General features: G+C 41.6%; 1 protein-coding gene across 9 annotated transcripts in view; it reads left to right on the forward strand.

The window, feature by feature from the left end:
• LOC118617124 (LIM domain containing preferred translocation partner in lipoma) overlaps positions 1-23283 on the forward strand; it is a 635781-nt gene that overhangs the window by 293747 nt on the left and 318751 nt on the right. For all 9 annotated transcript variants that reach the window (XM_036242751.1, XM_036242755.1, XM_036242758.1 and 6 more), the window contains one exon: positions 12825-12947. In XM_036242751.1, coding sequence (XP_036098644.1) covers positions 12825-12947 — 123 coding nt within the window. The remainder of the gene's footprint in view (positions 1-12824; positions 12948-23283) is intronic.

Below are 23283 nucleotides of genomic sequence, written 5' to 3' on the forward strand. Positions count from 1 at the left end.
AGGCCAGCCGACTTCAAGTTCAGAATAGAAAAGAACTAGGAGAGGGATGGAGGGCTTGTTAAACGTTAAATATTAGGCCCTGCTTCCAAAGGTTCAGATTTGATAAATCTAGGAAGAGGATTAAGAATTCTTCCTTTGAGCCTTGGCAGGGTGGCTCAGCTGTTTGGAGTGTCATCCCAGTGCACCAAAAAGGTTGTGGGTTCGATCATCAGTCAGGGTATGTACAGGAAGCAACTGATCGATGTTTCTCTCTCTCCTGCTCCCTTTCCTCTCGCTCTAAAATCATTAAACATATCCTCAGGTGATTATTTAGAAAAAAAGAATGTTCCCTTTCAAGGGGCATTTAAGGTCTTCTGTCCTTGGACGAGGCTCAGCTTCCCTTTGAAACCCTACCCTTTTTTTTCTTATAGAATCTGTCATCAGCCACATAAATGTAGCCTCATTTCGAGACCAAGATTTTTTGTTGAACAGCTGTGGGGTCTTCTAGGGCTCACCTTGTATGGAATCCTATACACCTCTCATTTACAGAACGTACTATTAGCCAGCATTGATAGACGGCCTACTGTTCACTTAACATTCTCCTGGATGTGTGGTTCCCAGGATCTTATGCCATGTGGTTTTCGAAATGTCCCTGTGGGGGTTGTATTATCACTCCCTATATCATGGGAGGGCAATCAAACTGTGAGAGGGGCATATGACTTGGTCTAACATCTCACTGCTGTAAATCCTTGGGATTTAAATTCAGGTAGCAACCTGGATTCTGCTTTAAGTTTGAACCACAGATGGGGACAGAGCCTCTAGAACTGGTTTAAGTGAAATTCATCATAAAGAAAAAAAAGTGCACATTGCAATCGGGGAGAGGAGGGAAGGACATCTAGAAATAATGAGTTCAGGTTTTCATTCTTCCTTTATTATTTGTCTTGGTTCTTTGATGCAGACTAGGGACTAAACCATGGCTAAGTAATTAATAGTCATTCGAATTGTCCCTTGACTCTGAATATTCTATGGAAAAGGAAACATTTCTAAGGAAAGCCCGAAATGAGACATGAATGAACTTCTAGAACAGAGAGTGCCTTTTTTTTTTTCTTTTAATCCTCACCCGAGGATGTTTTTATATTTATCTTCAGACAGAGTGGAAGGGGGAGAGAGAGAAACATTGATGTGAGAGAGACACATTGACTGGTTGCCACCTGCATGACCCCAACTGGGGCCGGAAACGAACCGCAACCGAGGTACGTGCCCTTGGCTGGAATCGAACCCGGGATTCTTTGGGCCACCAGCCAATGCTCTAACCACTGTGCAAAACCGGCCAGGGCAAGAATGGCTTTTTAAGTTGATGTCAGAATAGGGAGACTTGAGAAAGCATCATTTCTTGCCTCGTTTGGATTTTTTTCAGCCTTTCCCTGTGTAAAGATTGGTCCTTTCAAAGCAGCCAGTTAATTTGTATTCCCAAGATTGAAGGCAGAAATGTCTGTCTTAAAGATTCACATTCATCTCTGATTAAGGTGAGATCGGTAGATTTCTGATATGCTCCCAAGCTCACTTTTTATCAATGGCAACCTCCTTCATAAAAATAGGAGTTCCTGCTAGAAGTGTTATTAATGTAAATTTTCTGTGCACTGCCTAAAATATATATGTGACTCATACCATGTGTTTGTTCCCACATTCAACACTAAGTCCTGAGATACAATTACTCCTGCCCACTCTCTCCTTCGTCATGGGGACCATGTTTATCCTTCACATATCTGTACCCTGGATGCCAGCCAGCCTCTTCTGTGCTTAGGGTTTGTACATCTGCACAATCTGAGCACAGCTGTCTCTTTGAGCCTGACCTTCCTTTGTTTTTACCTGAAGGGACACTTGTTCTCTGCCAAGTGTTAGCGTGCGTTGCGGTGTTCTTCCTCTATCTTTATGCTCAAGCGTGAAATATCTTAAGCATATTTTTCTCCCTCCAAGGTTTTCTCAATTCTCAATGTGTCCATGGAGTTCTCTCTGATTTTTCTACTTAGCTTTTCCCTCCCCTCCCATCCTCCCCCCCCCCCTCCCCTCCATCGCCATTTATCCCTCTCTGCCTCTTCCACCGCCACCTACCCCCTCCCACCCCTCAATCACCACATGGTTGTCTGTGTCCAGGCGTTCTCTCTCTTTTTTGTTATTCTTTTCTGCTCAATACCCTCCCTCCTCTGCCCACCACCAGAGCTGTCTTTCTCCATAAGTCTGTCTCTATTTTGCTTGGTAGTTCAGTTTGTCCACTGAATTCCACATATGAGTGAAATCATATGGTGTTTGTCTTTCTCTGACTGGCTTATTTCACTTAGCACACTGTTCTCCAGGTCCATCCACGCTGTGGCAAAGGGTACGATTCCTTTCTTTCTAGGGCATGCTACTTACACCTCAATCAGTAGTACGTGCAGAGGGTGAGTTTTGAGTGGAAAGACTGGGAGTAAGAAGCTTTGATTCATGTCTCTCTGTCCCAACCTTCCCTCATGGCTGTTTGACCATTAGTAAGTAACTGAAGCTTTCGGGTCCTTTGTTTCTTTTTGGTACCTCAGTGGGATTGTAATAGATGCCAGCTACTATTCTTCCCACCTCCAATGTCTGTCTGCAGATCTAAGTGACTCCACCCGTTCTGACACTTCTGTCTCACTTGTTTGCACCTCTGTGACAGTACAGAATTCTGAACTGGCTGGCAGTTGGACTTGACTCCTTTCTAAACTCTGTTGACCTTGTCCTACAAGGGTTTAGGCCTATTTCAGTCTCTTTACTGAATTATTTTCCTAGACTTTTTTGGGGGAATTTTTTTATTACCTTGAAATAAAAATGTTGGAATAGTTGCTTAAATTCTCCTCCCAGTTCTAATATGTCATGAGATCGAGTTACCTGTTCTATGCTAATCATCTATGATCTATTCATATTTTCCCAAACATTCTTTATTTGAGAGTCCTGATTGATGACACTGAGTACCTAGCTTCAGAACCGCAAGTGTTTAAAGAACTTTCCCACCCCTGATCACTTTGATGGCATGCCTGCTTGTAGCTCTGGCTGCTTCATGTGGAATGCTTGACACGGGAACTGAATGCTTTCTTTGTTTTTCAGTCTTGATAACATTTTGAGGACTCATCGAAGTATTTGAGAAAAAAAATTTGAGGATGATGAGCTAATATACAAAACTGACATCAGATTTCTAAGTTTTCAAACCTTTGCTTCTGGTTATTTTGATTGTGTTGCTGAGGAATGTGAGAAAGTGGATTCTGAGACTTATCATGCTTCAACTCACCCAACTCATCGGTCCTACGTTATCAAAATGCAAAATAAGAAAACTATCTTTCATGAGGTTTTAAAACAAAGTCAATAGCAAAAATACCTACCATGGTCTATTTTCTACTGCATCCTACAGTGGGGACCTAAAATATTTAATCAGTGTATTTAATTCATAGGTTCAGACTGCTGTTTTTCTAACCCTCTCTTCCCAATTAATGTTCCTCAATGGAAAACCAAACTGTTTTTGTTCTCTACCTTTTAAAGCTTCTAATACTTGTGTTATTTTGTGTTAGTTGTATTATGCAAAGCATTCCTGGAGACATTGTTATGATCCAGATGATTTTATGTATGTCTTTATAGATATTTCAATTGGATGTACTTTCTTTACACACACACACACACACACACACAATAGTGTTTGCTGCTCAACTACGTGTGTGGACTGACTGACAACATAGTTCTGCAGAATCCCACTTCTTCATCTGTAGCTTGTCTAGAAAATCTGCAGCCGTGATTTTCAAGCTCTTTTATAGAAATGTTCAGGGGACATTACTGGAGGCAATGGGGAGCACCCAGTAGGTAGGTTCTTGGGCTTCCTCTGCTTGAACTTGAACCAGAGTGGCTATTTTTACCTTTTTTAAATAATGGGGTTTCATATATGATTTTCTTTAGCTGGAGGGTTCTTCTGGTTAAAAATGTCTATTTTACCTTCAGATCATTAATGTTATTGTGGTTAATCTCAAGGTTCTTATTTTTTGAAGGATAGATAGATAACATGTGTATTTTTCCATGTTGTTTTGTAGCTGTTTTATGCAAATTGACCTTTATTTTCACTGTAAAGGGGCAACTGTAATAGTACATTATCAATATACTTTTTATTTCATGAAGGTTAACATTTAGTAGAATAATTCAATGAATAGGTAAACACAGTGAAAAGTGCAAGTTTTTTCCTTTGTTTTTGTGTTTTTGCTCTCTTGTGTGACTAGAACAGGGACCAACGAGGCTGCCTATGTGTACTCGCACCACGTTCACGACGACCCTGACCTTACCCAAGACTGACCTGACTTAAACTCTGGTTTGTCTAACTCTGGCGAATTTGGGTCTGGTTGCAAGTGGGCAGCAAAGATGATGCCAGGCATGTTATGAAATGTTATAGACTCATACAATATGGTGACATAAAATGTAAAAGCAGACTTGGCCGGTTCCTAGCCCTCATTTTACAGAGGTAAAAGTTGAGATTCAGAAAGGAGAAATGACCGCCTGACGGCATCCCAGGTGGAGCTGGCTCTGTGCTGACATCTCTGTGGATGAGCGGGTCTGGGGCTAGCAGCGTCAGTAAGGCGGCTGTGGAACCCAAGCCCCTTGAGCTATCGCCATACAAGGGGTAATGGACGTGATCTGACATTGGAAGGCTCAGGGATGGGGCCAGCTCTCTTTCCTTCTTATTTATTTATTTATTTTTTGGTACGTGCCCCAAGCGGGAACCGAACCTGGGACTCTCTGGTCCGCAGGCCAATGCTCCAACCACTGAACCAAACCAGACAGGGCTCTCTTTCCTTCTTATTCCTTTTTCTCCATCCCTTCTTCTCCGCCATCTCTGATCCTTTGCTTCTCTATTATTTGTATGTCCATTATTTTCCTCTCTCCAACAATTGGCGTCTTATCTCTATATATGTTTTGCTGATTGATAATTAGCTTTGAACATGATCCTTTTGGTTTATCATGATTGCAGTTCACCCTCACGACAGTTTTCTTACATATCTTAGTTCTGATCTAAGACAGGTTTATTTGCCTAGTGTATCTTTTTGTTACAGACCAAAGTCTAAGTTCACCGGACTCTTCATGGACCTATGGTTAAGTGTCCAGCCTTTCTTCTGTGGGTCATCGTGTTTTGAAGTAGAATCACGTGGTCCAAACACATGGCTCTTTTGTCAACAAAGTCTGGGGGTAGGACCTTTAAAGAGAAGTGTGTTGGCCAAACATGATCACTTTAGAAGACTGTGTATGAGGGTTGAAAAGGATGAGTGATAGAAAATATGAAGAGAAAAAATAATTGGGGCATATATCGAGCCCGGTTTAGGTTTTACCTTGATATATGTTTTTGGTTTTTTCCCTCCCCAAATATACTGGAACCATGAAAAACTTTTTGTCTCCTGTTGCTACTTTATTTTCTGCCTATCCAATGCTATATTTCCAGTTGTCAAGCTATTATTCCATGTTATTCCATGTCGAATTGTGAACTCATTGTCTCTAGAATGCTGCCGTGTTTGTTCCAAAGATAGCTCTCTGAGGCACCTTTACCCTCTGTCCTTAACCTGTGGGGTAAGTGAATCTTCTTTGATAACAGTGAGCTCGAGTTTTAGCCCATTTTTGCACATTGGAAATGTATCATTGTATTTCTGACAGCATTATATCATAAGCTTCTCAGCGAAAGGAGTTGTTTTCATATTTCAATCTCTTTCTCCTCCACATGGTTTCACAGAGAGTCTCAAAGAACATGGTGTATTTGATATCATTGGGCAGATGTGAACATAGTATTATCCAGGAAACTGTAGATTCCTGAGGTTGGGGATCATGCTTACTTTAGACTGCATACTGCTTAGCACACACCAGGTCATACAGCAGCATGGGAGAGAAGCCATGCAGCCAGCCGGCAGGAGGGCCCCCGATGAGCTTTGCTATCATAAAGAATTAGGCAAAGAGCACACAGCCATCGCATCAGCTGCGTTATCAGTACTGTCTCGTGGAGGAGAGTGCCTTTGATTAGAAAGAGAAGTGGGTTTTGGAAAGGTAAGTCCTTCAACTAAATGAGCCGGAAAGAGAGCGCACAAGTCAGAACTAGAACTTTTTTTTTTTTTCTCTTCCTACATATTGAGTCTCATTCAATAAAGTGACATTTCTACTCGATTACATAGGTCATACTTTCTGTAATTCTCACTATCAACTGCTGCCTATTTCACTCGGCATCCCTGAATCAGTGTAGAGAGGGGGCTCATGTTCTTAGCATGGGGGGTTGTATTAAGTAGCAATGCTACTGTTTTTGTTCTTATTTTTACTCAGATCTCTTTTACCTCTTACTTGGATTGTCTATTGTATTTTCATGGTATCACTAACCTTATAACGTAACCTAAGTTGTGTTTAAAATAAAAATTCATCAATCCACTTCTGTTCACACATACGCACATACGCATGTGCACAACACTTGCCCTTTTAAATGTTCCTGTGTTGGAAATCCACTTAGAGCGGTGGTTCCCTCCGTGTGGTCCACAGGCCAGCACTACCAGCAGTACCTGGGAACTTGTTAGAAAAATATGATCTAGAGTCAAAACTCGGGTGGGGTCAAGTAATCTATGTTTTCCCATCCTTCCCAGGTGGTTACGTGTAAGCCAAAGTTTAAGAACCACTGATTAGAATTATGTTCTTCACAGCTAATTTTTTAGCACCATTCCTTGTGTTAAGAAACACAGGAACTCCATCTAACGAAGACTTCAGCTTCAGATTTTTACTTTGAATCAAAATATTTAAAACGTTGTATACTCAATTGACTTACTAATGTCAGCCCAAGCATTTCTTTTGAGACTGTGGTCAAGGCAATACTTGAGTAGCTCACATGTATTGAATACTTATGATGTGGACAGTACTTGACACGTGTGACTTCATTTAATCATTACAACAACTTCATCAAGAGCTGAGACCCAGAGAGCTTAGGGAAATCGCTTGAGGTCAGAACACAAGTGAGGGGCAGATTCAGATTTTAAACTCCAACAAGTATGACTCCAGAACCTTTACCACTACTCTTTTTGTGTTAAGTATGCTTTGGGTAGAAAACTTAATAAGAATGATCGCCAACAAAGAAATTTGTTGATGATTTCCCTGCCCTCTTCAAGGATAGAAAGATGAGAGATAAATGATGAATAGATATGTACTTAGTTTTGTTATTTATAGAGATTTTTGGTATCCCTTTTGTTATCACCAACTGTTTAAAAAACTAATATTAGATAAAATAGAACGATGGATGTTATAGACCATAAAATAAATAAAATAAAAATAAAATAAAAATAAATAAAGAAAATAAAAATAAAACAAAATTCATATTTCATTATTAGCTTTTAAATAATGCCATTGAAAAAAAATCAAAATTGTATGTAAAAAATGCACTGTTTTGGGTGGTAGCCTTCTAGGCTTCCCTGAGATGGGTCATTTTTCACTCCTAAGCATCAGGGAAAGCTTCTCTCCCTTTAAGGAATCACAAAACGGAAGCCCTAGATTGGCTAGGAGCTGGGAGTCCCTGCGTGTCACACCTGGGGTCTGGAGGAAATTTTTGAGCTTTGTGAAATACAACTTAAAAATTCTTCTAACATCAAGTTTTTACTCTGATTATCTGGCCTCTTTCTCAGGTATGGTTTGAGTTGTCACCTAAGCTCTTGTCTCTTCAAATCCCCTTCTGTGCCGTGTCATTGTGATTACTTGGCCTCACCTGTATGTCAGGCTCATAAATACTTTGAGTGTGACTCAAGGTATTGGCTCTAATTCTAAAATGTGAGTTTTGTAGAGCAGAGATTATTTCTTAATTAATTAGACCATTCCCCTTGACTGTTCTCTTAAGAGCCTGAACAAGAACTCACTTTTTAACAAGGTTGATGTGACCATTCGGTTTTTTATTTTTATTTTTTTTAATTCTCACCTGAAGATATTCTTCCATTTATCTTCAGAAAGAGTGGGAGGGAGGGAGGGAGGGAGGGAGGGAGAAAGAGAGAGAGAGAGAGAGAGAGAGAGAGAGAGAGAGAGAAACATCGATGTGAGAGAGACACATTGATTGGTTACCTTCTGCATGACCCCAGTCAGGGCCAGGGACTGCACTACTACCAAGGTACATGCCCTTGACTGGAATTGAATCCATGACTCTTTAGTCCTCAAGCCGATGCTCTGACCACTGAGCCAAACCAGCCAGGGCTGGATGTTTTTTCATAGCCAAAGATAGTCCTATTTCCTCTCCTCAAAAAGGAAATGAATTCTTAACAATTAAATTGTCATTATGCTAAGCAGGATTCATTTATTTCCATTCATTAATAGTGAGCACCCTCACAATTTTTCAACAACCAATGCAATAATGGATTCAGGCAAAAATCATCTAAGTGATAAGAAACCCCATTTGTGATTTGGTGAGCTTTGATCACATACATAGTTATTGAGTGAATGAAATGCATTATCTTCTAGAAAATATCTCATGGATAACTTATCCACAGGGGTTTTCTAGCTGTTAGTAAAATAATACTTTTTGTACCACCCCTCTTGTCCTCTTGTCCCACGTTCATGTGCTGGTCATTGTTACAGCAGCCCCCTCTGCACAGCTATGACCTGGCGGTGCCGTGTCTCAGCTGCAATGCCTGTCTCTCACTTTCTGCCCTGGGGCTTCTCTGCCACCACTCCACTTCTTGGGGCAAGTATGAGGGAATTTATAACCCCATAGACAGCACATGCCCTTGGAGAACTGGAGCGTGGGGGTAATCTATTCCTTCACCTCGTGGTGGGAAGATCTGAGGCACATGCAGGGCTCCTCAGAGAGCTTTCAGAAGAAAGGAAACCTACTTGCCTGCATTGCTGACCAGCTCAATCCACCACCTTTGAATGGGCTTTTCTCTTCCCTGCCTAACTCTTCCAGTCCTTCAGCAATGCTTCTTGGGACCGGCATGCAAGTCTTTGTATCAGGCTTTGATTTTTTGGCAGAATCTGGACCAAGACAGTGGCATCTCTCTGTGGTTGTAGAATACGAAGAATTGTTATTATTACAATGACCACTTAATAAGAGGTTGTGTGGTGTCTAGAAAAATCACTAGGCGAAAAGTTAACAGAATCTTTCTTCTTGTTATGTGGCCTCTGACAGGCCATTTAGCCATCTGGTGACTGGTAAGGCTACAGTGATGAGTTATGGGGAAGACACGTTGGTAGGTGTGTAGGGTTCTGTTAGCTGGTTGTAGGACTGTGGTCCCTGGTATCTAGTATACAGTGTTGAGAGTAGCAAGATAGGCCCGAACCTAGTGGTGCTGAGAGGCTAGGTGAGTGTTCCAGAGAAGGGTTGTTGGTGGGATTTGGGAGGTGCTCAGTTATTTGAATTGAGATACAGAATAGAAACTATATAGTGATAAGGAGGCCTCTTCTAATCCACAGCGGGGATCGAAATACATGTAGGAGCAAAGCTCTTATCAGAAGGTCAGGAAAGGCACAAGGGGTTCTTGGTGCAAAATTCCACAGCATTAAGCTGGAACTTATTAAATTGCATCAACCTAATATGAAAAACTAAAAATGGGGAGTTGTCCCAACTCAGAGAGATGGGAGAATAAACAGCTGGATGCCAATTGAAGTCTTGCATGCACAGGCTAGTTGCACACTATAATTACTTGTTTTATTGTATTGCTCAGGGTAATTCTGTGACTTTGAGTCTCTGTGGTTAGCTATCCCAGGGACTTAGGGCATGGGCAATAGCTGTGCTTTCTGCTAAAGATGTTGTAGACCTTATTAAATCCTGTCTCCTTACGGATATCCCCAGGGAACACTTAATGAATGATGCTCCCCTTAAGAAGAAGAATAATTAACAATAGCCATATTATTCATATTAATTTATAGTTACTGGTTGCTATAATTAATGCTATTTATGAAAATTATCATAATTATAGCACTTTATAATTTACAAAGTATTTTCCCATCCATGTTTTTATCTGAATATTTTTTGTTGTTGTTGTTAATCCTCACCTGAGGATACTTAATCCATTAATTTTTAGAGAGATGGGAAGGGAAGGAGGGAGGGACAGAGAGAGAAAGAGAGAGAAACATCAATGTGAGAGAGACATATCCATCGATTGGTTGCCTCCCGCACTCACCCCCACTGGGGCCGGGGGATCACACCTGAAACCCAAGTACATGCCCTTGAATGGAATTCACACCCACAATGCTTCAGTGTATGGGCCGATGCTGTAACCACTGAAGCACTCCGGCTAAGGCTACCTGAACTTTTTAGTAGCCCTCTGTCTTAGGTATGTCAGGTGATATTCTTCTTATTTTACCAGTATATTGTGCTGTCGATGAGTATATGGAAAACACTTTTTAAATTTTTATTTATTATGATGTTTTATATCTGCACATGAGGGAACGGGGCCACACATTTTTCGGTTGCCTTCCATAACAATAATGTCCTTCCTTTCCTTTCTGTACTTGGACCCAATGTCAGGATATTCACAAGGATTATAAACATGTAACAGATTTTCTGAATTATATCACAATGTTTTAATTATTAATTTCAGTGGGATAAAGATGAGATTGCTTCTGATAGAAGGATTAGCTCTTCCAAAACATCTGTTTCTAAGGCGAATACCCACTGGCCTTATAGAGTTAGGTCAAACTGGGAATCTAGGGTCTGAGAAAACTTAATCGACTTGTCCTTTCACTTGGTTTTTTGGCTGTGGCAACAGAGCTGAGGAAAATCTCTCATTTTTCAAAGGGGCAACCTTCAAATCTGGGCCCTACAGTCTGAAATACACAGACACATACACAGGTGTGCATACATGTACACTGAGCCTTTTGTTTTTTTCTCTATAATATGACATATACTCTCTATACTAGAGCATCCACTGTTCTCACTGTACCTTTAGTTGTTTTTTTCCAAAAAAATATTGATGTGAGAAAAGGTTACTGACTGGACCTATGGCATCATCTGTCAGTATTCATTCATTTCTTCACTTAAACATATTCATTGAACATTTCCATGGATCAGGCCCCCCACAAGATTCTGGGGAATGAGCAAGGAGCAGAACAGACATGAAGCTTACCCTCATGAAGCTTGCATTCTACTTGGAGAGACTGACGATAGATAATTATACATCAATGGTGGTATTAGATCATGATAGATAATACAAATAAAATCAAACAGGTGAGGGGAAAGAGTGCCATAGAGGTCATGCAAATACATCCAGGAGGAGAAAATGATGAGAAGGCTGCTTTCAATAATGTGGTAAAAGTTAGCCATAGTTACAGAGGTCTCAGAAAGAGGGATGCCAGCTGCCCCTGGGGCAGGCAGCAGTCACTGCGTTTGGCTTCAAGGCACCTGGACCACAGCTTCATAGACTTTGAAGTTATCAGTGTGTCTGGGTTAGATCAAGTCCATAGGACTAGTTCATGCTGGCTAAATTCACAAGAGACTGATGTACCAGATCCCCTTAGGGCTGTCTGATGCAGAGACTTAAATAAGTTCCAGGACTCAAGGAAGGTGGTATCATGATGAAGCTACTAGAATGAAAGAAACTAGTGGTCTTAATAGACAATTCTATCATGCTATCATTGCCTGATGCAGTATATTTACTAGAAAGATACATTTACTTAGACGCAGTGGTTTTCAACCTTCCTAATGCCGCAACCCTTTAAAGTTCCTCATGTTGTGTTAACCCCCAACCATAAAATTATTTTTGTTGCTACTTTATAACTGTAATTTTGCTACTGTTATGTCTTAGACAACCCCTGTGAAAGGGTCCTTTGACCCCCAAAGGGATTGTGACCCACAGGTTAAGAACCATTGAGGTTTGTAAGGTTTAATGTCAGGGTACCCTATTTTTGTTTTTTGTTTTTTTGCTGAGGATATTCTGGTTTCTTGGGTAATTTTTTTTTTTAACCTTTTTGAGACACTATCCTGATGTTTAACTGCCTTAGACAAATCAATAGGGTTGATTTGTTTATACTCACTTCCCATTATTTTATTTTTATCACATCTTGCTGTTGATGCATTTTGGTTTCTTGATGGAGTGTTAAGGATGCTTCCATTAAAATCCATGATCATAATTACTTTGTAAAAGTAATTTACACCTTACTTCATATTTTCAAATTCCAGGGCCACCTCGCGTTCTATTTTCTTGCCTTAAGCTCTAGGCAAACGGCTTGCCTGCACCTTCTCACAGTGCCTGGGGATGCCCTCGTGGTCGTGTTGCTGTCTTCGCAGCTCTTGGCAGCTCTGAGTGCAGGCAGAAGTCGGTGCTCTGACAGCATGTGAAGTCCATAGAGCTCCAGCCTCAGAATCAGCGACCACTGCCACATGCTTGCTCTGCAGCCCCGTGGCCAGAACCTGGACAGTCCCATGCTGGTGCATTTTTTAGACTCATTGCTTGGGACTTGCCATCTCTGTGTGCCACCCAGATTCCTCCTCCTGGTCTGTACGTCTCCACCCTTGCCCATCCTGTTCCAACAAAAATGCCATCATTCTAAGCCACGGTTTCTGAACACAAAGAACTTGCAATATCTTCCCAGTTGGATATGTTCCCTGAGTACAGGATGAAGACATTTACTGACTTTTATACTCATTGAAAAATAAATGTGTGACCTTAGCAAAATCACCTTATTCCTCTCGGTTTTCTTATTTGTCCAAAAGGGATCATTCTCCTTCAGATTACCTCCCCGGGATGTTGAAAGATGCAGAAAACGTTGGACAAAGCCACACTATAACTTGAGAAACTTGAACTCAGACTGATACCAATGGAAACTGGAACTTTCCCTTTTGAACGTGTCTGTGTTTCTTCTGGCAGGGAAACCCTGGAGGCAAGACCCTTGAGGAGAGACGCTCCAGCCTGGACGCCGAGATCGACTCCTTGACCAGCATCCTGGCTGACCTGGAGTGCAGCTCCCCCTACAAGCCTCGGCCCCCGCAGGTAAGGCTGTGCCAGAGTGTCCCCACATGGCCAGCTGCAGGAGTCTGATGATCTGCAAGTCCAAGCTGCTGTTTATAACCCTTCCTTTGCTTTTTGTTTAATCTTCTGTGAGTCACTGGTCTACGTTGTCTTTTTATTTAATATCAACATATGTGTGTTAACAGACAGAGACTTTAAACATTCATTTTATTAGCATTGTCTTTAAAATACCATAGCAACATTACACAAAAAGCTTATGAAAATGAGATCTCTTCTTATTCCATCACCCTGCGCTTTTTCGGGCTTTGAGTATGGGGATGCTTCGTGGCATGTTGGTAGTCTTTACAAATAGGATTTGGCGTGGCTATGTTCAAGTTAGCGTGAGGGCTGCATCCTCTGTAAAGCAATTTCTCATGCTGGACGTGGAAGGTGGTGTCAGTATTTTGGTGGTAGTTGTATGTAATGCTACGAAGGGCATGTCCCCAGGTGTTTTCTTAGGAGTTACTTCCCTGCTTCAGATTCCTGCGAGTGGGATTTCTACACTGAGGAGTGCGACCACTTTCTCTATTTTCCTTTCCAAAGGTTGTAAACAGCTTATATTGGCAGTTTGAATATACCAGTTTCTCCTCAATTTCACCAGAGTTTGGTGATAGCCACTAATCTGTATTTTTAAAGTTCAGATGGTACCGTGCGATTCGTTTTTGTATGCATTGCTTTGTGCTTGTTTTTACTTATGCTGGAGCTTGGCTACTTTTCTGCATGGCGGTTTGCTCTCTGCCGTCAGAACTGGGCCCATTGCTGGGGGCCGTTCCCAGTCTCTCAGGGCCTGAGACACAACGCCAGTCCTTTCCGGGGCTCCCTGCTCGCAGAAGACGGCCAGCAGGGCCCTGGGGGCCAACGATTGGCTGGACCTCTTGTCGCTGCTTTGTTTCACGCCTGTGAGACGCTTGCTGGACCAGGGACAGTGCATCCGGCTTGCTGAGTTTCTCGCCAGTGCTTGAACGGCGGCCCCTGGATTCACAACGGTTCCTTTCACGGATCAGAAACCAGCCCGCTGCTCTGCTGTGGGCACTGAGGGCACACGGGCGGCAGGCAGGCCTTTCTTCCTTAGACACATCCCGTTCCCTCCCCTAGACCTGCCATGGGACGGTCAGCTCGGGGGGCGCAAACAAAACACCCCGGACAGGAGCGCTTCCATAGCTCCCTCTTCGCTCTCGGCCCGCCAGGCCTGTAGGGAGTGAAGTGCACTTCATTTCTCTAAACCTACCGAGCTGCAGGTTTGGGGCAGGGGCTGTGGTCTTCTGTGGGAACCCTTAGGAGAATAAAAGTGGCCGGTTGAATGGGAAATAATTCAGAGCCCATGGTCATCTTCCAGGAACTCATGATATTAAACTATGGCAGATACTGCAGAAACGTAAGGAAGAGAGCGATGAATACTTTTGAGAGAGATGGAGTCTGAGAAGATTCATCAGAAGACTTGTGTGCTCAGACTGAGGGGTGGGTGCAATAGTAGTGATAATAGTAGTGATGGAAACAGTAATGGAGAACAGCCCGAGCCTCAGAGGAGAAGGTCCAGCTGCCAGGTGGCTGTGGACGAGGCCACTGCAGACTGGAGGTGGCTGTAGGACTGGGGTCTCCTGCTGACAGCAAGGGGATGAGTCTGAATGCCCGATTGAGCTTTTGGTCTGTCTTTTATAGATAATTGGGAATAGTGGAAGGTTCTCAAAAAGGGCAAGACTAAATTTCATTCCAAAAAAGGAACGTAGGAAGCAAGATGGGCTCTGGAAGAATGCAAGAGCCTGGGTCTGAGAAATTCTCTGGTGAGCCCTGATTCCTTCATAGCCTCTGGCTGTTGTGTGATGTTCAGCAGTTTCCCTTGTCCACGGAAGCACGTGCCTCAGGCTGCTTCTCAGGACAGCGAGGCCACTGAGTGTGCCCCTGGAGCCACCTGTCTGTGACCCCCTCCTTTTTTAAAAATAAGGTGTTTACTTAATCATCTTATTTCTTGCCCTGGCCAGTTTGGCTCAGCGGTTAGAGCGTCGGCCTGCGGTACGGAGAGACCCGGGTTCAGTTCCCGCTAAGGGCACGTACCTCGGTTGCAGTTTGTCCCCGGCCCTGGTTGGTCGTGCGGGTGGCAGCCACTCGATGTGTCCCTTCACGTCGATGTTTCTTTCTCTCTCCCTTCCTCTCTCTCCCTCCCACTCTGTCTGTACAAAAAATGGAAAAATATCCTCGGGTGAGGATAAAAAAATAAATAAATAAATAAAATAATCATCTTATTTCTTCTAAATTATTATTATTTTTTAAATATATTTATATATTTTATTTCTTAGAGAGAGAGGAAGGAAGAGAGAGATAAATATCGATGTGAGAGAGAAACATCAATCGGCTGCCTCCTGCAGGTCCCCCAGTGGGGATCGAGCCAGCAACCTGGGCATGTGCCCTGACCGGGAATCAAACTGAGACCTCTCAGTTCATGGGACAATGCTCAAACCACTGAGCCACACAGGATGGGCTCTCCTCAATTCTTATGCCTTAATATATACTGGGGAGCTTCTGCTTAGAGGATGCTGCTTAATATAACCTTCATTCCTTAAGGCTGCATCTGCATATACCTCCCACAAACCACTGCATTTTAATGGGTTTATTCAGCAGCTACACTTTGTGTGCACAGTGAGACTGTGCACACAAATTCATACTCACTGATATTCGGACAATGCTTTGCTGGTTGGGAAGCACTTGCACATCTATTCTCACTTGAATATGGCTGGAACTCTGATATGGATGAAATGCCTATTTGGAGTCGAAGAGACCAATACTTAGAAGGTAAGTGGCCTGTCTTAGGACATAGGATTACAATATGAGCACAGCTGGACCCTGAATTGACACCTGTGTTTGATTAAGTTCTAGACCCAGATTGAGGATGTCAGTAGTTTGGAAATATTTTTATCAGTGGCAAAGTCTGTGAAACAGTGTCCTTTGAGGCTTTCTGATAAAAAGAAAAAGATTCAGAAGGTTTTAAATGAATAATGATAATTATTAAGTAGAGTAAGTTGAGAACTGAAGTAAAAATCTGCTTCCGATGAGCCTGTTCCACTCAGAAATTACACAGTGAGCTTCTCTAACTTTTTTATTATTCTGATGTAGGAAAGCAAGAGTTAATAGGGAGCTACAACTCATTCTTCTGAATTATCTTCACTCTGGTGGAAGTGAATTAGATGTGTTAGTGTTTATTGGTTAACATAATTATATGCTGGGAGAATGATAATCACATACCTAAAATACTAAAAATACGTGCCAAAAAAGATGATGTCTGCAGGACTGTGTTGTGTTGTAATTAAGTGATACTTTAAAAGCCCTGGAAATGTAGTGTTAATACCCAACTTTGATGTTTCCATTTTTGATCCAAAGCAAATTACAAAACCGATTGAATCACCTGACTACTTAAACTAGGCTAGTAGGGCTATGATTTCTCATTATTCAAGCATGTGTTGTGTGCGTTCCCAAACCCACATCTGAATCACGTTTGTAGGGCTGCTTTGACTAATGGACCCAGGGAAAATTGTCATATATGTGGAATATTTTGTACTGTTCGAGGTCCAAAGGAACTCTATTCACATAACAACTTTGAAAAATGTTTATTTTATGGGGCGTTTTACTCCTTTTCCCAAAAGAGTATTTTCTACTCTGAGATTTCCCAACTTTAGTTCTTTTCATTTACTTATTCATATGTTTACTTGGGAACTGTGGCTTAATTTCACATTTTCATTCATTCACCTGACATTTATTGAGATCCTATATAAATCAGGCATTAGAAACATAACAGTTGGTGTCAACATGTCTTTGTTCTAGATTAATTCTTACTCTTAAAGAGGAAACAAACTCATAGAAATTCAAAAGAAGGGCATCAGTGTGCTACTTTAAGCTATCATGTGGCTCACCAGATGTTGAAATTGTTGGAAAATCAAAAATAGGAATATTGACATTATACCTTGAACTTTTTCTTTTTATCCTCACCCGAGGACATTTTTTCCATTTTTTGTTCAGCTAGAGTGGGAGGGGGTGGGGAGAGAGAGAGAGAAACATTAATGTGAAAGGGACACATCGAGTGGCTGCCACCCGCACGACCCAACCAGGGCCGGGGACACACTGCAACTGAGGTACGTGCCCCTAGCAGGAACCGAACCCGGGTCTCTCTGGACCACAGACCAACGCTCTAACTGCTGAGCCAAACCGGCCAGGGCATACCTTATACTTTTCTAGGGAAGAGTCAAGAAGGACTGCACAGAGCAGAGAGCCTTTGAGTTTACTTGGCTGCCTATGTCATGGCAAAGGCATGGGATTCAAGGTGGAGAATAACGCTAATGAAAAATTCAAGGAATGTTGAAAGCGAATGTCTTGTTTGAAGGACATGTTAGTTCAAATGCTCTATAGGATGTGTGGAGTACGAAGGGCAGATGGAACCACATGCATTTCGTACCTATATAGCTCTCTTGATGCCCAAGAACTCCCATAGCAAGAGGAGGAATTTAGGGATGATAGTGTTTCTGGCTCCAGTTGGTTTGGGGGTAACTACTTTAGCAAATTGTAAATAAAATGTAAAAATATACACCTGTATCACTACGCAGAGCTATGCGATGAAACTAGCTTAGTATTTGGAACTGAAAGTCCTAGCCATTCTAAAATGTGTGTATTAGGGAGTGTTTTTAGAAGAACAGATGTGAGAAGTTCAGAGGTAGATGTGAGAAGTTCAGTGGAGTGAGTTGCAGAGTTACTATGATCATAGACTGTGAGCGCTTAGGCGGGCCTTTGAGGTCATGCAGCCAACCAACTGTTAGTTTACAGAAGAAAAGTTTTTGCTCAGAGAGAGAAACAGCACACTACCCAATGAGGCTCAGTTAGAAGCAGGGGCACTGATTCTTTCTCCTTTCCCTGACACCTGAGGTAATGCTTCTCCGTGGATGACAACGGCAACCAAGGGCTAGTGTGGCTTCCTTTAGAATTTCAGTTAGTTTACTCCAGGATGTCTCTCTTTTGTGGTACTTTCTCTAAAACATGTCCTGGGATCATAATAAAAGAGTCGATAAATAAAAGTACACAGATACATCAAACACATAACTCAAAGGTACACAGAAAGTGTACGGCAGTGTAGTGTCTGAGTTAGTGTCTATCCAGACCCCATCCAGCTGGCAACGTTTGCTAGCAGACGTACAGCCTAGGTTCTCTGGAAGAGCTGCGCAAGGGGTCAGAATGAAATTCTTTTGATTTCTTAGAAGACAAAGGCTCAATCCGTGTATTTATTATTATTATTATTATTATTATTTTCTTCTCTGGGCAGAGCTAGGGCTAGAGTTCTGGTCTTCTGGTTCCTAGTACAGAGCTGCCTTTTATTCCCTGCTGGGAGTTTTGTAGGGTCAGAGTTGCTGCCTAGTTGACATAGAAGAACTTCTAGATATTTTATATTAACATTTCATGGTTGCTGGGAGTTTAGTAACTTTTGAACCAGGTTGCTTTTTAATTGATCAAATGCAGTTTCAACTGTCCTCATTTAGACTAGTATGAAGAACTTTGGAGAGATTTTGGGAATACAGATCTGTTAGCCTAGACTCCAGGTGTGCCAATAAGAAGAGCACTGTCCCCTCAGTTCTGTGTGGTCACCTGTCTAGAAAGAGCTCCATCTGGGTGAACCGTACGCAACACCAGTCTGAGGTGCCTTTCCTTTAGTCCTAAAGTGGGGGTGGTAACTACAGTCATTCCCCTTTGCAGAAATACCATGTTGTACTAAAGCAATAAGAAAGAAGATGTTGGCTTTAGGCAATAGTTCACTCAATCCTTCCCATTTTGGGGGGGATTATTAGCTGGAGTCTGAAGCTTGCTCTAAAGCTTCAGGTCTTTGAAAGCTTGGGGCTTATCTTTTCTGAAGGCTGGTCACCCTCTAAATGCTCTACTTGTCTTCCTCATTTAAAGCATTTAAAAAGCGTCGTAAATTTTTAGTCTGTTTGGGAGCAGAGTACATAAATGCTGTTTGGTCACACGTGTATGCCTTCAGCTGCAATCTCCGCGCTCCCACGCTGAGTTTCTTTCATAGAGCAATAACCTATGAGGCAACCGGAGAAATTATTTCAGTTGTGTGTGTGTCCTATGGAAGGCTCTTTATGAGGAATTCATGTGGCCTGAGGGCTTGCAGGCAGCGTAATCAGGGCGGAGCCTGGTGGTGCCATGGATCTTCTCTTCTCTTGTGCTCCCTGTCCCAGCTTGCAAAAGTCATGAGCAGCTGCACGGGAGATTAATTAATAATTAAATTTTTAATATTTATATTATTCAGTGCAACCCAAACATGTAGGCTATTGGGAGATGGAACTGTGACCCGCAGATACTGAGTGATGAGATTCACGTGGGCTATCCCTGCAGGCTGGGACCTTGCTGGTTCTTTACCTGGCTTCTTGAGAAACGAGATAGGAATTGGGTCTTATGCTGTTGAGAAAGAGAATAGATGTGGATAGTGTCATCTTCCTCTTCCTGTGTCCTCGGGGGGGAGAATTCAGGAGTATATCGGGATTTCCTGGAAAAATACAGATGTGTCTGTGTCTCTACCGTCTGGTTACCATTAGCTTTCTTTGAGAACCGTGGTGAAAGACAGCATTGTAGAAACCTCATATACAAGATACCAACTGGAGTCCAGTAAAATAAAATGTGCAAAGGTACCATTAAAAAAAAAAAAAAAAAAGGATCTAATTCTTTCAATGCTCATGTTTAGAAGCTCTGGGTGATTTTGAATTAGTCTGGACCTGCCAGTAACTTCAGCAGTTAAATAACAATGAGATGGGGGTGGAGGAGTGGTTAGCTGACTCAGAGTTGCATGTCTTGAGTTTGATGAAGGGCAATTAATTTTTAGATTGTATATAATTGCATTGCAATAACATTTCTACCCCTCCTTTTTTAGGAGATGATGATGTTTGTGTTTGTCATATGTGATGAGCATAATAAAGTTAACTTTAAATCTTTGGTTTGGATGTAACATCTTCAGAGTGGAAACTAAAGCCGAAAATCTACCTTGGATTGCACCTTTAGAAAAGTTTCACATAAAAATGTCCGTGTTACGTGCCCCAGCCAAGAGTGCTCTGGGGGTATGGTGTAGGCTAGCTCCCAGCAGTACTATGGAGGATGAAGCCAGCTCTGCTGGAGCCTGGGGCAGGGTGGGGGTGTCTTCAGTGGGACTCTGGCCACCGGTCTCTCTGGTTGCCTTTAGCTCTGATTTGTTTGCAAGACCTTGGCTCAGAGACGACTCTGTGACATTACACTGAATCATTCGATTCAGGCATTGGTTTAAAAAGAAATGCACAAAGCTGCCCGTTGAGATTCTTCATTTTACAACGGCATCTTAGTGGAAATAATTAGCTCTATGTCCATGCAGAAGCACACATCACATTTGCAAAATTAAAGAGCTTTCTTGTCAGTACTGGTTTTCCTATTGCTTTCTTTCTCTCCTACTGTTAAAATATCTATTTTGGTAGTAGCCTTAGTCTGAAACCCCATGGTACCCCTTTTTTGTAATTTAAGAAGCAAATAAACTACAAAATACAAATCCAGCTTTTTTTTTTAAACTAAAGATGATTAGACTTTACCATGGCACACACAGAGGAGTGTTGTGTTTTAAGAGAAAATGCCATACCTCAGATAAGATGTTACTGTTTTATCCATTTTGACACCCATTTCTTTCATATGCTTTATAGCCAAATTAAAGCATAATGATGGTAACAAAGGTCTCTCTAGACAGAGGTTGGAGGTGGTTGATAACCAGCCCTGCACAGCACCGTTTGTCATGGTGAGTAACTCATCTGTCCTCTGCACAAAATATCACATTGGCATAACCACTAAGGTTCTTCTCACACTGGGGGCAAACAATCAGGAAAGGCATATACATTGCCTTTCGGTGAATATATTAATTATAAATACAAAACTTTTCTTTATTACATTCTATAATTTGAGCTCACATATTCATTACAAAACCGTAAACTGGAATTTTATGGAAATGAAAAATTCAGATTGGGCACATACTCAGCCAGCTGGTGCTTTTTCCATCTGTGTGCCGACGGGGCTACGTGTGACTCTCAGGGTTTGTCTCTCCCCAGTCCCTGCGCTCCGGCTCCATGGTGCACCGCAGCTAGCACACTGAGCTTCAAGACAGAAGGGAATTGGATTGTGTCTTATTGTTCTGAATCACAAAGGACTCAAGTATAAAGTAAAAATTGTAGTGGTTTTATCTCATAGAGACAATATAAAAGTGTATAATGCCTTAAGCTTGAACAACAAAGACATGATTGTGATAAATACCAGATCGAAGTTCTGAAGGCAAAATTATCTTTCATCTCCTGACCTATAAGAGGCATGTCAATTCATATTTGCTGAATAAATCTGTAAATGTTGTCATTCAATCCAGTAATGATGTAAGTATCTACACCTTAGAATCTGCTAGGGAATCCAGTCTGGATTGATATTGAGATATTGAATGACAAAGGATACCTGCTCTCTGATTTTTCCATAATTAACATGTTTTTATCAATAAAAAATAAATGTAGCGGAGGCAAATAAATTTTATAAGGGCAACTTGATGGTAGCCGCTGATTCAGCTTAAATGTCTAGCTTTCTGCCTGCCTTGCCTTACATCACTTGAAAGCAATACACTTGGCTGAGATGTCATTTTGGATTATAACACAGTACTGTACCCATTCTCTTATTATTGGGAAAATATAAAATATCATCAGGTTCTTTTCTGTATCCTTAAGAGCATAGCTGAGAATAGAGGACCATTATGTTACTCAGTGTTTTCTAATACAAAAATTAATGTGACAAATTATTGAATTCAGTGATAGGAGAAAAATAGGTACCTGACTGAAGAATATATATACACTTCCTTTTTTCAGGAAAAAAAAAGTCTGCCGAATCATTATCTCATCATCTGACTCTTTGCTTGAGTTTCTATGATTCACGTCCTCCTTCCTTGACCACCTTGTTTATGAAGCCTCCTGACCTAATATTTGATATAAGTAGATGCCAACTGTAAGCCACTTCAAAACGAAATGTCTAAATCTACCTCATGCTTTTAAAAATGGAAATATACTTTTGCCCTGGCCGGTTTGGCTCAGCGGTTAAAGCGTCGGCCTGCGGTCCTGAGAGACCCGGGTTCGGTTCCCGCTAAGGGCGCGTACCTCGGTTGCAGTTTGTCCCCGGCCCTGGTCGGTTATGTGGGTGGCAGCCACTGGATGTGTCCCTTTCACGTCGATGTTTCTCTCTCTCTGTGTTCCTCTCTCTCCCTCCCACTCTACCTGAACAAAAATGGAAAAATGTCCTCGGGTGAGGATTAAAAAATAATAATAATAATAAAATAAATAAAAATGGAAATATACTTTCTATCTATAGGTGCCTTTGAACATCCTTGAAATATGTAAACTTCAGACTTTTTTTAAAAAGAGATCATTTAATTCTAAATGGATTCTTTGTTCATATTGATGGTAAGCAATGGATCCATTAAAGTAACATATTAAGTGATATAAATAAAATATAAGGTTTAAAGTGGCTAAAGAGATAGAATATTTATTTGTTCCTTTTGAGAATCATGTTATTTCAGAAAGCTTGAAGTACTAGTATTAGACCATAAGCCTTTACCTGAAGTGTCTTGAGTTTTTTTCCTAATTCCATCTTGATATTGTACTACTTTATGAAAATAATGGAAAATGATACTTCTTAGATACTGCTAGAGGTGCTAAGCTTCTTAACAATTCGGAATCATCTTGGCTCTCTCGACCACCCAACCTACACAAAGTAATGCTTTATTTCCCAAATGGCCGACAGGTTAAACTGTTTCTTACCAAGATAGTCAAAGCCAGGAGACGTCTTCTATAAACAGCATTGTGACTGACTTAATATTTCTGTAATACTAAGTTTAGGGCTCCCTTTTCTCATCAGCCAGCTTATAATGGCTAAAGGTACAATGCTTGACTTTGTTTATGGGCAAGTCTACTTCTCCAGTCACTTGCACGTCGGCCCTTACAGCCAGCATGGGGAGGAAGTGGGGGGAGTCGGGTGGTCCGTGTGGGCTATGCAGAAGGCAGGGTGTGGATGGAAATGTGTTATTCCGGCCATCACCTCTCTACCGCTGTCCATCATATCAGATGGGCAAAATGGAAAGAACATTGAATCTATGGCTGAAGATGTGAGAAAAAGACTAAAATATATCTTGAAAACTGATAATGGGCGGCTTTCCGAGAAGGGCACTGGATTTAAGAATATGATCATTGTGTCTGTTTTTCCAAGAGCTGCTTAGATTCTCTCTCTTATTCATTGATTACATTGTTCA

This window comes from Molossus molossus, unplaced genomic scaffold (assembly GCF_014108415.1).
Source record: "Molossus molossus isolate mMolMol1 unplaced genomic scaffold, mMolMol1.p scaffold_m16_p_5, whole genome shotgun sequence".
In the NCBI taxonomy this organism is placed as follows: Eukaryota; Metazoa; Chordata; class Mammalia; order Chiroptera; family Molossidae; genus Molossus; species Molossus molossus.